Below are 18,745 nucleotides of genomic sequence, written 5' to 3'. Positions count from 1 at the left end.
GTCTTTTATTCATAGAGAGATTTGGCTGAGGCGTCCAGGCTTTCAGGCCAAAACTACTGCCGTGTTCCCCCCCCCCCCTTGCCTCACTTCTTCTTCCCCTTCCATTCCTACCTACCTCCGCCCACATCAGGATTTGTCCACACCTCAAGCAAAAAGCCTTTATACCAGTCTGACTATACCTCTGGCCTGCAGTTTGAAGAAGAGCTTTATATGTCATAACCCCCTGCAGTAGAAAGAGACATAGATGGGTGTTAGAGATTAAAATGTTGCAGGCCCTTTCCCCTCTAATAGGCTTCTCCCAGTTCAAAGCACACCCAAATACAACCTGGCACACTATCTCCAAAGACACCAAACATGCTGAAAAACACATTTACAGTATGCACATATATCACCTATACATTAAGCTGCGTTTAAAAGCTTACTTGTAAGGGATATGTAGGATTGGGATTATAATTATTTCTACAGCTGTTTTTTTGGAACAAACACAAAAAGTGCGTGCATAATTTTTTTTTTTACAAAAAATATTCACAAAATGTATTGTGCGTCTTCTGTAAAACTGACAAAATCTAAGGGGTCAAAAATATACATACAGCACAGCTAGTATTTAGTAATTTGCCCCTTTGCCCTTTTCACCTCAATTAGTTTAGTTTAGTTTAGATTTTAGTTGCCATCAACAAGCTTCTTTGTGGCTGAATTGGTAGAATTCAAGTTGTTGGTTTTCTTACATGGACTTGTCTTTTCAGGGCAATCCACATATTTTCAACAAAATGGAGGTCATTACTTTGGGAAGGCCTTGTTTTAAGATATATATAAAAAAAACTCTGATTTGAATAATCATATCTGATATGTTTTTTTCTCATAAGAAAATTTTAAAATGACATATGTTCCTTCTCTCTCATTGAAAATGAATATGCAAATATATTTCATTTCAAGTTTAACTTCACTGAGAAGTTCATTCTTAGTGTATTTGCTCTGCAGGTTTTTAAAGTTTTTCCATATCGCACTTGTGTAAGTTGCATACTGGACCATGATTGGCTTCTTCACTAGTTTTGATGTCATAAATCATGTTGGTAGGTGCAGTACATGTGTTCAACTGAGCACAGAGAAACTTGTGAAAACGTCTTCCTTCTGCACAGTGAAGGTTAAACATCCAAGTCAAGTAAAATAAGCAAAACACATTTTTTAGTGGAGAGGGAACTTTAAATTGAACTTGATTTAGCCATCCCAAAACCACTTCTGATGTGTGTTTAGAGTAATTGTCCTGTTGGAACACCCAATTGCATCCAAGATTTAACTTTCTAACTGACGGTTTGATGTTGTCCTGAAGAATCCTGAGACAATCTTCTTTGTTCATTACTTAGTCCACTTTCTGCAATGCACCAGTTCCACTGGCAGCAAATCAGCCCCAGAGCATCATACTACCACCACCATGCCCGACAGTAGGTTCAGTCTTCTTAGGGTCCAGTGCCTCACCTTTAACTCCATAACATACTTCTCATACTTTCCCCATTATGATGTTTGCAGCTCAATCTAATGAGTGCAATAAAACAAGCCCTATTTATATGGACACAAAACATCGACTTTAGTCAATCACAATCACTGACAGGCAGTTAAGAGTAAACTCAACCAACTTCATAAAGTTAAATGACATTTTAGAATTTTCAAAGCCTATAGGACAATATTTATGATCTACAGTACTGTAAGTTGTTGTATGTGTATTTTTGACCCAGCCAGTTTTTGTCATATTTTGAAAATATGACAAAAACAAACACAATTGAATTGAAATGTATTTGGGGGTTTTTTGTGACAAAGAAGTACATTTCCCAATCATGTCACAGATTTTCTGTCACAGAAAAACAACATTTGCTGAAATAATTAAAATCTCCACACTGCCCAGACATTAATGTCGGTAACTGTACATACATTCACATATATGCATCCATGTACACACGTATACATGCACAAATATACACATATGTGTATGTATACTGTACAGTGTATGTACATATACAGATACTGTATGTGCGCTAACATGTATATGTACATGTAGTATCATCAAACTGTGTTCATCTCATTCATGTCATCTTTCCGTGGCTGTTTTCATGGATGTAGCTATGTTGTAATATGACAACAAGACTCTTAATGTATCTATGCATTCATGTATATAAATACTACAGATGTTATCTATATATGCATGCACACACATATGTCTCCATTCATGTAGACAGAGTGTATATAGGCCTATATATAGACATCAATATCCATTGACATGCACATACATGTAGTCACACATACACACAAATCACATTAAATCTTTAAGATTCTCCAAAAAACCCTCAGCAAAATGTACCTACACACACTCAAAAAAAAAAGTCCAGTCAACAACATATTGCTCCCTTCGCACAGAAATGGCATCCCCAATAGTTACAAAAAAAACAGAAACACAAACATTCACTGGCACACACAAACTCTCACACACTCTCTCACGATGAACAACACAGCAACTAGAGGCTTCAGACAGGAGGGGTTGCCTAGGAAACGGTGGGAAGGAACCCTAGTTATTTGTGTTGAGCATATTTTCATTTGGGCTGAAACAGAGAGGCATAAAAACCCCAGGAGAGGGAGAGAGGTGATTTGTCCTGACAGCTCCTTTACTCTCCCGAGGTGTAACACAGACACACACACACACACACACACACAAACACGTAATCGGACGAATGCACATGCATGAACACACACACACACACACACACACACACACACACACACACACACACACACACACACACACACATGCCAAAACCCTCCTCCCTCCCAAGCACATCAAGAGAAGTAAATCACTCGTGCTATCACAGGAATGTCAGCAGGGGAGTGTGTGTGTGTGTGTGTGTGTGTGTGCACAAGTCAGTGGATGCTCCGAGTAGCCCTACATGTGCAGTGTTTTATGAAAAAGTACTCCTTAAATGATTCTCTCTGACTTCCCTGCCTCTTTTGTCAGAACCAGACAGCTTCCCTCTGAGTTTCATGCCTCGTTTCCGTGCACGCTTGCTGCAGTATTTTGCTGTTGTCTTGCTTGGCGTGTCTCTTGGCTTCTCGGTTGCACAGTTTGAAAAACTGAGCAGAGCTGATGGATTTGGTGAATGATATTTCCAGGGGCGCGGAATTCACTCTTTGTAACCCAGCGTGTGAAGAGTTAGAGCGTCCGTGTGGGTAAAAGCATCTGAATGATGTGAATAATGTTCTCGGGAGTTTATGGGTATTTGTCTGAGGGAGGGTATCATGGCGTTTAAGTGGCTGACGCGGAGAGGAAACATGATGCAGTAGTCTCCCAAAAATAGCGCTCCTTAAAAAAAAAGAAAAGGGTTACATAAGGGGTGTCTGTGCAGAGCCTTCACCTTGAGCCTGGGGTTGTTGTTTTTGGGGTGTGATACTCAGTATGGCCACAGGAGGTCGCTATGGCTCTCTGCTCAGCTGCAGCAGCTGCAGCAGCTGCTCTGTCCTTGTCAGAGCTCCCTCTCCAGTGGGCTGTCCTGTGGAAAATCCTTTCAGGAGGGGATGTTCAAGGGCATTCTCTCTTTCCTCCTTTTCTCTGCTATATTCCTATGTCTCTCTTTCACTTTTTTGTTTTATTTCTCTCACATTTTTACTATATCCTCTCAGTCCTTTGTGTGTTTTCTATATTTTCTCCATCTGTGTACTCACAGGCTTACCATTTCTTAGATGACAAGTTTCTTCAGAAGTTTTGCCAGTTGTGAGGCCAGATGCTGAAGGTCAAAGGATGTTTCAGTCAGACAAACAGCACACTGATGAGCTTTTGGGGTGCATGTCTTGGATCTGTCTCTTTTTTGGGTGGGGTGTTTATTACTCCGACAGGAAATACTAGCAGAGAAAGACAGAGATGAGCGGATAATGTCATAAAATGCACCTTGCATCTGCTGATACACTTAGACATTCCACTAGTGGCAGCAGGATGGTTTATATAGAGAAGAGAGAGAGTGTCCTTCAACTGGTCAACCTGGGTGTAACTTCTCCATTGCTGCTGAAGCATCGTTAAGCAAGACGCTAACTTCTGACAACATCCACAGAGCCTTAGTTGACCTCTGAATGGGTGCAAGACAAATGCAGATTTCCTTGCAGGACTCAATAAAGTATCTTATCTATGAGATCTAATACATGAATGACTGTATCTGTGATCTAATGACTGTCTTCCTGTCTCAGGTTGGGAGGTATGATCGCGGCCTACAAGATAGTGCCGGATGAGATTGACGAAATCAAGGTATGTCAGTATTTATGTACCTATAATGGATCATCTCTATCTAACCATCTAACTATTTAGTCCTACCTGTAGCAGTCATTTCTATATTTGTGCTAACTGTGTGTGTGTGTGTTTATGGACCAACAGGAGACTCTGGTGGATTGGTGCGATGAAAAGGAACTTAACCTCATTCTAACCACCGGAGGCACCGGCTTCGCCCCGAGAGACGTCACACCAGAGGTGGGCTTCAATGTTTTTCATTAGAATATGTCAATCATGAATCTATCTGACAATTTAAAAGGCACATTTTGTGTTGCTTTTTTTCCGGGGGTTTTTCCATTTTTTTTCATTTGCTAAATTACAAAATCTGACTAGATAGAGCTAAATTTGACTAAATTTCTCCCAGTGCTGCACATTATTTTTACACTCACCAGGGGCAGACCTTTTTTTCTGATAAAGGAAGATGAGGTGTACATGGTTTGTTGAATACATCATGAACAACAATGTGTTAATGGACATTTTGAGGTGTTCTGTGTAATACATATTGCTCCCATTTGTGAAGAAAATTACCCAGTGCTTTTCTTAGCTTCGGTTTTGAATGAAAAAAAATGAAATACTGACCAACATTAACACCTTATCCAGTGCTTATTAGTTTTTTAAGATATGTTTTTCTGATGTTCAGGACATCTCTCTGATTATTTAAGCCCCGGTCATGAAAATGCTCCTAAGTCACATTTAAGGTCGTTTGCGGTATTTCAAAAGTCTGCAAACTGTAAAATTAAGCTTGAGAGTATTAAAATAGAGCTAAAAAATGTTACATAAGAATAGAGGAGGACAGCTTGAGGTGAAATATGGACACTGTTATGGCTAAGTGGTCATATTAGGGGAAATGATATTATGCTGCTACAATAGAAGTATGATGACTTCACTTGTATAAGCTACAGTAGGTCTTAAAAGGAAAGGCTGTTGAAAGACAGATCTCTCCTGTTGCTGCTTGTGCTTTTATTCAGAGAACCCCTTTTTTTTTGCTGACACACATTTGCTTACACATGTGTGTTGCAGCACTGATTAACAGAGAGTGTAATTAGCCCCACGGTCACATGGGAAATAAAGAGGCAGAAGTTAAATCCTTATTGACTCACTAAAAAAAAATATGGGATCTTGTTGCAAGCAATTGAGAGATAATGGGTGGCAGGTGTCAGTATGGGTGAGTTGAGCGTCTCTATCACTGATTATTGATAGAAAAGGTGGTACAAAGGTATACATACGATATCAGATTTCCTACTTTTCCTACTTGCTTCATTATTTTGACATATCTCCATAGTTTGCACTGATTAACTGTGCTAATTTATGCACATCTATTTGAATTATATTAGTTGGATGTTTCCACAGTGACAACCTCTGGTTATAAGGGTTGCACACACTGTTCTATGTGACGTTTTTAGTGTCCCTTCAGTATTTGTACTATAACTTAACCTATTTATGATGACTCCTTGTTTCTGCAGCAAGTCAGTACTAAGAGAAACATTAGGGTGCTGTACATTAACATGAACAAAGCTAAATGCTAATCGTCACTGCGGGATTCATATAAAACCATACACAAGTGTACAGGTACTTCCATGCATACACACAGTATACTGTACTGTGATGGCAAAACACTGCGGTGTATCCATGCAAGAATACACACTGAGGCTCTTTCTTTTTTCATCTCTTCCATGCATATGTCTTCACTTGCCATCATTAAACAAATAACTTTGCTAACCTTTTTTTGGATTTACACTACTGTACTCCTCCTGTTACATGTACTCAATCAACCTCACACACAGATACACAAACACTCACACGATTTGGCAGAGGCTGAGTGGTGGTTCTCAGCAGTATCAATGGTCCTCATCAATCATGGTAGACAGCAGCAACCTTCCTGGAAGAAGGAAGACACGTACACACTGTAGTCGCTGATAATACCTGCTATCTGATTCAACCCTGTGTGCTGGAGACAAAGATATCTCTGTGTCTCTGTGTGTTTGAAGGGTGTACGAGACACATACGACCGTGTTCAGGTTTAGATTTAAACTGGACAATTTAATGCCAATACTCCAATCAAATAGCTTTTTGTGTCATTAACTTTTGTCATTGCATTAATCAGAAATATTAATGTTACTTCAACTTAAATTGTCTTAATTTGTTAAACTTACATTAAGTAGTACAGTACATGTCGCTACACTTTAAATTAGCATCCATTAACTAGTTTTGCAGGATCTCTGTTATTGTTGCATGGAGACTGGCTGATAGACACTTAAATCTGCTCCGAACCTTATGAGCGCTTCAGGGAGATTTCAAATGAACTGTAACTAAGTCTAATGTAACTCATTTACCACATATTACTGGTTTTCCATAGCTGTGTTGTCATGTTATACTGGTGCCCTTGCTAGCTGTTGTTATTGAACACCTTGTAACATATTTCACTCCTTTCCCACAAACATTTCCTTTATCTCTTGTCTCTTCCTCTTACCTTTTGCTTTAAGAGACATTTTATGGCAATAATATTTTCTGATAGTTTGCAGCACATACTGTATGTTGAGGTATAGATGGGTGTGATGGACAACAGTATACCAGTAGTTGAAAACCCACGTGAATGCAGTGCCACAAAGTTCAAACACTGTCCGTAGTTGTCATTTGCTGCTGCTTGCATTGATTTGTAAATTTGGGATCTTAAAGGAGATAACATGCTTTTTGTGATTTTCCGTTATTTTCATACTGTTATGATGTTAGATGTCTATGTTAAACATAGTCAGAGGTCCAGAACCTGAGGTGAACGTGTGTTAAATGCTCCCTGCAAGTTAAAATCCAGGGCTTTAGCCTGCTCTGAGCACCTCGTTTGCAATGTTACCTCTACTTCTCCCTCATGATGACTTCATATTGTTCGCGTGTGCCCACAAATGGCCTCTGTTCCATAGCCTTTGTTGTTCCATATGTTGTTCACATTGTCCACTTGTTCGGATACAGGCTTGAACATTTATGGATGTATTTGAGAAGCTTTTGTTTCAAGTAAAGAACGAGAAAAAGAAGTGAAATCGTACTACTACCATTTGTTGAAATAGCCTCCCGCTGGCCAATCAGAACAGAGTGGGCTCATCAGGGAGGGGGGCCGTAAAGCGACAGGAGCTAAAAAAGACCTGTCTTAGACAGAGGCTGAACTGCATGAAGGGCAGCCACAACTTCTATATATCTATCTCTATCTGCACCTCATGTAAACCTACAGTAAGGGGTTGGAGGTTAATCTATTGCTAGTTTCCATCCAATAGTTGCATGCTCCATTAATTGCCTTCCCCAGGCAAGTAGATTGATTTCTGGTGAGTAGCCTACAGAGCGGGAAGCGTGGAGGAAGTATAGGACATGTCTGCTCCAGGACAAAATTTTCAACTTCAAACAATTTCTGACCTGAGACATGAAAGCGCTCCCTACTTTCTTTGTACATGGATGCAGCATTTTTGCAGACAAAAAGAGCCAGAGGAGGCTTTTAATACATATCATTTTGTGTGATTTCATCACACACATCCTCATAGTCTTAGAGTCCTTCTCCTGCCCTTGTGATAAATCCCCTCACTCTCATCATACACATGTAATTAAGACAAAATCTCACCCATTTGTTCCTGTAATTAGAAGATGTATGCTCAAATCATACATCTTGTACACTCCATCTGAGTGCATACCACAAAGAACTGCTGAATCAAACAAACCCATATCCTTTTCTCCCAATCAGTGACTTTACATGATGTATGATGAAGTATGAATCCAGCCTCACCCCTCCCTCCCTCTCTCTCTCTCTCTCTTCCTCCTTCCCTCTTGTTTCTATCTCACCCCTCCTCAGTCCCTCCCACACTCTTTTCCTTCTCCTCATCTCTCTTCGCTCCCTCCATCCTCTCTCTCTCTCTCTCTTTCTCTCTCTCCTGAGTCCAAGCCCACAGTGCTCATCAGTGGCTCTTCTCCTTTGAAGTCTTTTCTCTCCCCTCTCCCTCGCTAATGGTGCGTTTGAAGTGTCACTCAACTCAAGGGCACCCAACACACACAGCTGGAGGAGAAGGCACTATCTTCTCCACCATCTATCTGTCAGGAACGTGCCGCATCAACAGCGGACCCACAAACTCATGCACAAACATATGTATTTGTTGCACATGTCCCTGCAAAGATAGTGATACTTACAAAGCCACAACCTCTAGAGACCAAATGTCTCCCTGCTGATTTGTATGTAATAAAATCCCACTTGACTATCCAAATCATGCAGGCACATGTTGCGCACAAACTATGATGAACAACTGGTTTTTCTGTAAAATCCTAAGCTGTAGGACCAACTTATCCATCATTAAACTGCTTAATTAGACAAGCTGGCCAAAAAAAAGACATATTCACATATTGATTCCAAAGATTAAATCAATCTTGATTGCTAATGGGGGATGTAGATTGGAAGGAGACAGGTCAGATAAGGATTTTTCAGCCTTCAGACAGTTGAGACATGGATTGTGTAAGAGAGATTGTAAATCAATATTTGAAGGGCAGTCCTGATGTTTTGATTCAAGACGTGCATTCAGGAGGTTGTTGGAGAAGTGTGGGCTATCATCAGCATTTCCCGGTCATCTACATGACATCTGGGATTTTGCTTACATAGCACTTGACCAAATGTTTTTGTCGAGTTAGAGCTTTGGCTAAAAGCATGAATGTTGTCCTTTTGACAAGATGGCAACTGGTCAAATGCAAGTTAAGGTGAAAGTGAAGGTGGAGAAATGAATCAGTATCCAGCTACTTTAAAAGTCCATGTTGAAATGAATTATTTTAACTAAATGCCTTGTATGTTTGTGTTTTTTTTCTCTATGCAACTTTAAATATATTTGCTCTGCATGTACAGGCAACGATATAATATTCAGAACATTTTTACTTTTGTTCCTTAATGTAACTCACTTTGCTATGCTGATTTTTACAATGTAAGTGTCACATTTAGTACCTTTATTTCATTTTAGTTCCTACTGTAAATTGCTGTCATTTCATTGCACATGGTATCACATATGGCGATCTGAAATCTCATGTAACTGTCTCATTTGCTCCCATCTGCTTGAGAAATATCTTCTGGGAAAACAGCCCTCCTGTTGGTTTTCTTTTATATAAATAATATTTGAAAAGTGTATTTTATTGCCTTTTTGCAAGCGAACCAGAGTTTGTCAACAAAAAGCTAAATTATTAGACAGTCAGGTTGGAGTTTTAGGTAACATAGGGCAGATTCCAGTCCTTGTAACTTTACTCATGATGGATTTTTCCGTGTGCAGTTGTCAGGCTAGCTTTTAAACTGCTGTGCATCAAATGCCAACATTCATCTCTTTGTTTGAATCCCTGTTGTTTCAATTTGATTACATTCTGATCTGTAATGAGCAGCACGATAGTTTTCTTGGAGGAGGAAGCAAAACCAACATTTTTAGTTGAAATGACATGGCTCTCACCTTCCCATATAAAATGAACTCAAGGAGTAAATGCTCCAACAGTTGATTAAACCACTCCTAAGATACTTAAGGTGAACACACGGTTAGTTAAACTATGATCACACTAATGACCCCCCCCCCCCCCACTCCCTACTCCCTCCCCCTCTCTCCTCTCCAGGCCACTAAGGAGGTGATAGAGCGCGAGGCTCCAGGGATGTCTCTGGCAATGCTGATGGGATCCCTCAACGTCACACCACTAGGCATGCTATCCAGGTCAGACACACACGCTCACACGACACAACCAAAACACGCACTGACTTGTCGCACTCGTTCTGCACCTTCTGCCTCTGTATTAATTCAAACTTGCCTCTCTGTTTGCGTGTTACAGACCTGTGTGTGGTATCCGAGGGAAGACACTCATCATTAACTTACCAGGAAGCAAGAAAGGCTCCCAGGTACAGTAGGATGTTTCAAGAGTTGCAAACAAATGTATTGTACCAGATCAGCTTCCATCTGTGGATGTTAGGGTTACAGTAGGTTTAGTTTAGTTGCTGCAGTGCAAACGTAAAGTACAGGATCACAGTTTTTCAAAGCAGCAGTTAGGTGCCCATATGAACATTGAAAAAGATTTAGCTCACTATAATCATTCCTCCTGTTCATACTGACCATTAGAAGATCTCCTCCAAATGTGTTTACAATGTAAGTGATGGAAGACAAAATCCACAGTCCTCGTTTTGAGCAAAAATGTATCTAAAAGTTTATTTGAAGATAATATTTGGCTTCAGCCGTCTGACTTAATCAAATAAAGTGGATATCTTCCACATTTACAGTCATTTTAGAAAAAAAAACTGACGTAATTTGGCACTAAAAGACTAACCTTGAAAGATATTGACTTGATTTGACTCATTTGGACAGCTGAAGCCTAATATTATCTTCAAATAAAATTTTAAATACATTTTTGCACGGAGGGAGGGCTGTGGATTTTGGCCCCCATCACTGACATTGTAAGTGCGTTATGAAGGCATCTCTTAATAGCCAGTATGAACAGGGGGAATGATTACAGCAAGAAAAACGTGTCAGTGTTCATTTGGACACCTGACTGTTGTTGTAGGACAAGCTTGAAACATTGTGAACTTATCCTTTAAGTGGAAACTGATTCACCTGACCAGTGTGATTATGTGATGATTAGGACATTTTTTGTGATTGTAAACAAAACAAATATTTGTTTGGTACAGTGACAATTTCAGATCCCAATAAATTCATTTTCAATATCAATTTCAGGTTTAGCTTTCAATATAAATATCATTTTCAAGACAAAATATAGCAAAAAGGCAGCACCTACAATGGGTGTCTCTATACAAGCAAAAAAATGTAGGATACATACAGCAGCAACCAGTGACCCCTTCTTGGATGCTGCATCTAGGTGTTAGCTAGCTATTAGCTTAGCATTGTGCTAGTAGCATGACTTCTAAAGGTCATCTTCACTTAGATCTATGTGTCTACATAAAGTCTTTACCTGTTGTGCGCAGTATGTGTGTGGATTTGAAGGTGTAGACTTTGTGTGTATCTGTGTGAATTCATTTAATTGATTAATTGATGTTCCTATATGTACAAAGGCATAGCTGCACAGTACACGTGTGGGCTTGTGTTTTCATGTATGTGTTTGTTCACGTGTGTGTGAGCATGTGTTCGTATGTTAATGTAAACCTGTATATATATGTGTGTGTGTGTGTGTGTGTGTGTGTGTGTGTGTGTGTGTGTGTGTGTGTGTGTGTGTGTGTGTATTTGTGTCCACCCACTGCTGTCTCTTTCTCTCCCTCCATCTGTCTCCCTCTCTGCTGTGCTGACCTGCACATCTGTCTCTGTCTCGTTGCACGCCCGCTTCTCCTGATCGATTTTAGTATTTCTTTTAATCAATTACACCACCTCTCCCCCATCTGCTGCCTTATTAGTGTCTCCCTCATCAACCCCCAGTTAAAGTTAACGGCACAAGCAGCCCATTGCAAGCTTTTATTATAATGATCTCCTGTCATAAAGATAGCGGGGAAGTCCAGCTGAGCCAGCCAGACGCAGCCCCTTATGTCAGAGTGTCGGCCGTGCATCTTTTAGCTGCTCATTTAGTCTCTTTGGCCTCATTCACACTGCACATAAATACAGTCTATCTGTACATTCTGTTCGCATATTAATGAATTCAATCATGCCCTTGTACTAATTGTACCATGGATATATAATAAGTGTTCCTGTTGTTTGCCTTTTTGACCACGTTGTAATGAGATTTCAGTTTTTTATTTTAAAAATGGTGAAGCAGAGGATATGATTTCAGCCTCAAGAGTTAGCGGTCCAGAAAATCTCCGATGAAACCTGCCAAACTGATCTAACAATGTCATGACTTTGTTTTAGTGTTCCATGACTGTGTAAATGATTTTATGAATACATATTAGGAGGGAACACTGAAGCCTTGTACATTTAGAAAATGCTCGAATTCAAAACTAAATGTGTTTATAATAGTTTGATAGCAAGAATGTTAGTAGCCAAATGTTACTGTATATCAGTCAAGCCCTAATTTTCAAAATAAGCAATAGTGTAGACCAGTGGTTCCCAAAGTGGATGCCAAGGCCCCCTGGGGTGGATGTCATTCTATATTTATTGTGCTTTTTAATATTATTTCAGCGTGTTAAATTGAGGTGACATTTTACATTAATTATGTTTTATATTTTGTTTTTAAATATTAAAAAAACAGAAAATCACATAAAAAAAAACGTTTAATATGCAGTGAAACCTTAGCAAATGACGACTCACAGTTGCCGGTTAACATAGTAACATGATTTTTGGCTGGCAAATTCTTCATGTGCTCAGCATTAAGAAGGGTTTCCATGACCAAAAAATGACATCATAATTTATAAAAACATGCTCATTGTTTCCACCCTTAACAAAAGATACAGGGTAATAGGAGATGAAGTGTGTGAATATGTGTTTGAATGATATTTCAGTTCAGATATTTCATTAAGCCTGTTGGTCAGCTGACGGCATTTGGTGACATCATCACTACACATTATTATGTTTGGTGATGAAGCTTCCTCCTGTAGTGATGATATTTACCTGTGAGGAAGACATTGATACCCACTGTGATGACATTTCTACACACTGCAATTACATTTCTGTCTAGCGGGACAGATATTCTTTCAGCAAAAGCCACGATACTGATTGCAACTTCACCCTGTTGATTCTTGTTGAGATCTGATCACTTATCACTTATTTAGACCTTGCATTGCATTCATGTCCTTGTTTCAGTGTTATAAAACTTAACCCCTTTGTCTCTTCTATCTATTTATGTGTGTATGTGCTTGTATGTACAGAGATGTTTGTATTAATGTTACTGTGACGTGGACAATGTACTGTACACACTGTGGAAACAAATCCTCCATTTAGGGACAAAAAGTAAATGCACAGTACAGTGGAGTATATCACTGCCCAACATATCGCATCTCTATTCACTCTAAATCACAGTCCTTTATTTTAAAGACATGTTTCTATCGTCACAATGATAATGTTCGACAGTGGTTCCCAACCACTGGGCCACAGACTGATACCTGACCACAAAACCTTTGCTACCAGGGAAAAAATATGATTCGACAAAAAATTACTTATTATATATATACTTATATTACTTTATTGTATAATGTAGTTTAGTAGAAGTATAGAACGTGACCTCATATATTTGTGCAGTAAACACTTTGGATTTATCTTGTGATGACCCCCAGGTTGGGGAGTTATCGCTCATTAGCTTGTCAATCTATGTGTGCTGTGTTCCTATTGCTGCTGCAGCTAGCTAACAAGAGTAATAAACAAAAACAAACATTGTTTGAGATTTTCTTCAGGGGGCAGGGGAGGTAAAAATCCTAATGTGGGTGTTATAATATCCTAACTTTTTTTCAGTTGTGTTCAGTCGTGATAAACCCTCAAACATACACACACCCAATCTGGAGGAGGACATTGTCAATATAAAAACATTCAACTTTACTAAAAACTTTGGGATCTAAGACTAATGTCTGTTATTGTCCATCTTACTGTCTCTTTTTCAGTTTTTCTCTTTTCTCTTCCTTTCTTCTTCACTTTTTCTCTCTGTCTCACTTTCTTGTAGTTTCTTCGAGCTCTCTCACTCACTAAACCTCTGTCTCTCTGAGTCTCTTGAGATCTCATCCTCCCTGTCTCTCTCTCTCTTTCTCTATCTCTCTCTTTCTGTAAGTCTCTCACCGTCCTCCCATGCAGCCGTCCCCCTCACGACCACCACCACCACCCCTTCAGAACAGCGGTGCCTTCCCCTCCTCTTCATCCCTCTCTCTCGCTTGTGTTTCTCATCCGCTGGCAGTATATCCAGGGATTCTGCTTTTTAGTGTTCTTGACAGTTACTCTCCTCCAGGACAAAACAGAGGATAAGAACAAGGGGGTGAAAAAAAGCGCTCCTGACGTACCTAAAAATTTCCCCAGCACACAATGAAAGAACAAAACGGGAAAGGAGGAATGTCACCAGGCTCTTGACACTATCCTCACTCCTTTTTTTTTTTTGCCCAATCCCTCTCCAATTCAGCCCAACCCACCTGGACCTCCTTTCCATGTCTTCCAAAAATGCTCAGATGTGGGCTTCAAACACACCAGCAAGAGGCGTAAACAGTCTACTATGTGCTGAGGGGTTTGAGTGGAGTGTATGTGTGTGTGTGTGTGTGTGTGTGTGTGAGGGAAGGTGGGGGTACCGGGTGGAAAGGTTACCTTGCGGCTACGCAGCAGGGTTGGCGGGCTTGTGGTCGAATACTCAGATTAACCTATTCAGTTGCTTTCATCTCTGCAATCCGATCAGAGTCCTTCTAGTCTCCTTTTTGTATTTTTCATGCACAGTGGTGGAGGATGCTATTTCAGGCCTTTATGCATCCTAGTGTGTGTGTGTGTGTGGATCCACTGGATTTAATTTAAATCAAGGTTAACGTCATCATAATTTAATCCAGATTGTAAAACGAGACGTAGAGTGGGAGAGGTTGCTCCGAAAGCCCTGTTCGCCAGCCAGCGTAGATACTGTAAAGCGTGTGGCCGATTAATAATGTATCTTTTCAATGCTTAAAATACACAGGAAGATAAATAATTTCACAGATTAGCTCTTGTCTCAGGAGTAAGGAGAATGGAGCATTTAGCATAGCAGAGGAGCCCACAGGCACACTGACACACAGAGAGGAAAACGGAGATGGAAGGAGGAAGGAAGGAACACAAGCTAGTACAAATGTGGCCAGAGGGAGGCGCTGTGATCTGCTGAGGTAGAGGAGGAAATCTCTGCCTTTCTCTTCCCCCACTTAGAGTGTTTTTTTTTTTATTTCACTGCTCCAACCAGGGTCACGTACAGCAGTTGTTGCACAGAATCGAGCAGGTGACAGTATTCCTGGTGGCATCAGAGACACATGCACTTTCAGATACCTGACCTGTACTGTAGAGAACCAGGCTTTTATCCAAAACCAGCTTATACTAGAGGACAACATTTAATCCTAATGTTTCCTTGTTTTATGATCTGCTTCCATTTTATTTTGCTGTGAATTCTGTGTCCTGTTAATGTAATCTAATCTCTTCCTCCATGTTTACTTGTCGTTGAGATAAATTCAGGATAATATACATTTCCACAGCAGTAGTGATGTCATACTCACCATTCTGTCGCTTTTTAACAGAAATACAGTGTTTACTCACAGTTCTACTCTACTTTTCTACTTTTTTTGTTAAATGGTAAACTACTTTGAATGAAACAAGTCACCAAGGACAAAATGTAACATTTGTAACTGCCCTCCAGAACAACTCATATGACCCTTTTCTTCTTCTTGTTTGCAGACTGTAAGACATCTGTCAGTGACGCTCTCTCCTCCCTTGTACTCCCCTTTCTGTCTTCCAGGAATGCTTCCAGTTCATCCTGCCAGCGCTGCCGCACGCCATCGACCTCCTGCGGGACGCAGTGGTGAAGGTAAAGGAGGCGGCAGACGAACTGGAGGACCTGCCGTCACCACCGCCGCCCCTCTCGCCGCCGCCCAACAGTTCGCCACGCCGCCAGACGGAAGACAAGGGCGTGCAGTGCGAGGAGGAGGACGAGGAGAAGAAGGACAGCGGCGTGGCGTCCACCGAGGACAGCTCCTCCTCCCACATCACCGCCGCATCCATCGCCGCCAAGGTACCAGGACAGAGAAGAGGAGAGGGGAGGGTCTACTTAGATCAGTTTCCATCCATTTCAAGCTGTTTGTCATCTTTACATGTCCACACATTACATTCATGCAAATATGTTTAAGGTGCTATGTGTAGCATTTTAACATTAATGAGCCATCACCAAAATTATTTACAAAGATTAAGATTTGCAGCATGTATAATATATGCCTCTATACTGGGATTTACTGTATCGGTAAGTTGTGAGAAAGCGGGACTACTTTACTACATCAAACTGGAAGTAGGTGCTGTTTTTTCATAATGTATAAGGGCGATGCAGTGAGGACAAAAAGACAACAAAAGGAAGACAGGAAGAAGTTACGTAGCAACAGGAAGTACTGTAGATGCATGATAATAACAGTGATTAGCTAATTTATGAATATGTGAAGCATAGTTCTGTTAGATACAGTCATCAGTCTTTGAAGAAATTACGATTCAAAGCGCTTTAGCAGAATTGCTACTGATCCAGGCTTCCAGGAGACTGTCATGACACCAGTGTTTCATGATAAGTTTGATCATAACATATCAGTGTTTAAAGAATGCTACAGGTAACACCTGTAAATTATAGATTTACTGTTTTTCAACCCATACCTGACTAAAAATGTCTCGGCTTATTTATAAATGTGAATGAAAATTACTCTGTTGCTGCTTCCCGCTGGGCTTAGATACAGTCCAACTGGGCAATCATTTACACCTTCAAAATCTATGATTGATCTCCTTGCTAAAAACAGGAAGTGCACAGTCAAACATTTCTATTGCTTCTATTGTCTCAGTACAGAGACATCATCATCATCATCCTCATCACCTCGATTTGAGAGTGAATCCATCCTTTAACATAACCTTGTCATGTATCTCTGTGTATCATACGTTTGTGACTCAGCATACATTTGTGTGTCTGTGTGTCATGTGTGTGTGTGCAGTCACATGTAACATCAAGTATCTCTCCATACCCATCATCCTATCCTGCCCTGTCCGCAGCCTGGACCCTGCTTTATGGCTCCCTGTTGTCAGGGTAACATCCCACCTCATTGTCCAGTCACAGATGGATGTTGGTAAGACTCCGCCACCCCGATATCTCAACATTATTTGTCGCCGTCATGTCCTCATGTCATATTTTAGAAGTCATCTGCTGTTCATCTGCATCAACCCTGTGAGTGTATTAGTTTGACATACAACAACGTATCTGAGATGTTGGAATATTTGTCCTCCGGGCCAGTGTGCGTGTATGTGTGTGTGTATGTCTGTACAGTAAATAGGTTTGTAGTGATACTGTATATATGTGTCCTCCTGGATCATCACTATCAGTATGTGTGTGCGTGCCTGCATATGTTGCGTATGGCGTTTATATGCGTGTCTGCATACGCTTGTGTGTGTGTGTGTGTGTGCGTGTGATCTCAGATCCCAGACTCCATTATTTCGCGGGGTGTGCAGGTGTTGCCCAGGGATACGGCCTCTCTCAGCACCACGCCCTCGGAGTCGCCCCGCGCCCAGGCCACATCCCGCCTCTCTACCGCTTCCTGTCCCACACCCAAAGTAAGTACACGCACACATACACGCATTGACACAAACACAGATTCTTCACTGTTGTACTTATATCCTTGTGAGGACTTTTTATTGACGTTAATTTTTTACCTAACCGCTGAACCTCAGCACTAGCTTTAACTGTTATCATAAATCAGTGGTTTCCAATCAAGGTGCAAGATAAATCTAGAAAGAAGATTTTTTTCACTCAAACTGTGGAGTTTTTTTCTGAAGAATGAGATACAAACTGCTAAACAAGAGATCCAGAGAAACCCAGACTTAGACATATTAGATTAGTTTACAGATGTCACGTCACTTGATATCTAGGTATTTAAATTGAAGTTCCATTGTTTGATAAAATAATCTAATCTCTAAAAAAACTAGGTCTTTTTCCTGATCTTTCAACAGTATCACATCGTCTTCATCGGTGGCTAGGTCTTCATCGGTGGCTAGAGTTTGATCAGTTGTCATGGACATGGAACTGTTGACATGCTGACTTAGAACTTCTCACCTATGTTGACTTAAAAGTTATGCATCAAAATCTACTCTGAACCTTGGAAAAAGTAGTGTGATGTAAAAGTCCCAACTCAAGGTCTTCCTACTAGCCTGCTCCAGAGCTTTCAACTGTATTACACAGTCTTCATCAAAGAAGAAGATCTTAACTTTTAAGCCAACAGAGACTAGAAGTCCTTCAAGTGCAAAAGGAAAGATGAAATCCTAACAGATACTGAGTCAACTTGTATGTCAATTAAACCGTCGCCCTGACAACTGAGTAAACTCCATCTAAGATACATTTTCTGACCAAACATCTCTACATGCTCACACACACCGACGCACACACACACACACACACACACACACACACACACACACACACACACACACACACACACACACATTGTCCTGACTGGTGCTTTCTTTCAGTGTCTCAATATCGCAAAGTGTGTGTTTTGTGTTTGTTTGTATGTAAAATGTGTTTTAATGTGTAAAACCCCTGTTGTTGCTGTGTGTGTGTGTGTGTGTGTGTGTGTGTGTGTGTGTGTGTGTGTGTGTGTGTGTGTTACGGAGACAGCAGGTTGTGTTTCTTATGCTTGGATGCGTATGCCTACAGTGTTATTCCCCAGGTTTAATCCAGCACATTGCAAAATTTCAGACATACACCCACAGTGAGCTCTGTGTGTCCTCACTTCAATGGGATACTTAAACATTTTGTGGATCCTTGTACCTCTTTTTCCCCAAAATTGTTTTGTCGTCACTGCGCTGTCTGCAGTGCTAA

General features: G+C 40.5%; 1 protein-coding gene across 1 annotated transcript in view; it reads left to right on the top strand.

Annotated features, from left to right (window-relative positions):
- The window catches only part of gphnb (gephyrin b), a 94,219-nt gene that overhangs the window by 36,636 nt on the left and 38,838 nt on the right, over window positions 1-18,745 (top strand). Inside the window, 8 exon segments of the mRNA XM_042391392.1 lie at window positions 4,219-4,276; window positions 4,403-4,495; window positions 9,902-9,996; window positions 10,112-10,178; window positions 15,647-15,919; window positions 16,429-16,431; window positions 16,869-16,933; window positions 17,325-17,481. Coding sequence (XP_042247326.1) covers window positions 4,219-4,276; window positions 4,403-4,495; window positions 9,902-9,996; window positions 10,112-10,178; window positions 15,647-15,919; window positions 16,429-16,431; window positions 16,869-16,933; window positions 17,325-17,481 — 811 coding nt within the window.

This window comes from Thunnus maccoyii, chromosome 17, assembly GCF_910596095.1.
Source record: "Thunnus maccoyii chromosome 17, fThuMac1.1, whole genome shotgun sequence".
NCBI classification, from domain to species: Eukaryota; Metazoa; Chordata; class Actinopteri; order Scombriformes; family Scombridae; genus Thunnus; species Thunnus maccoyii.
The sequence above is the reverse complement of the archived record's forward strand: the minus strand, read 5'-3'. Positions and strand labels throughout refer to the sequence as shown.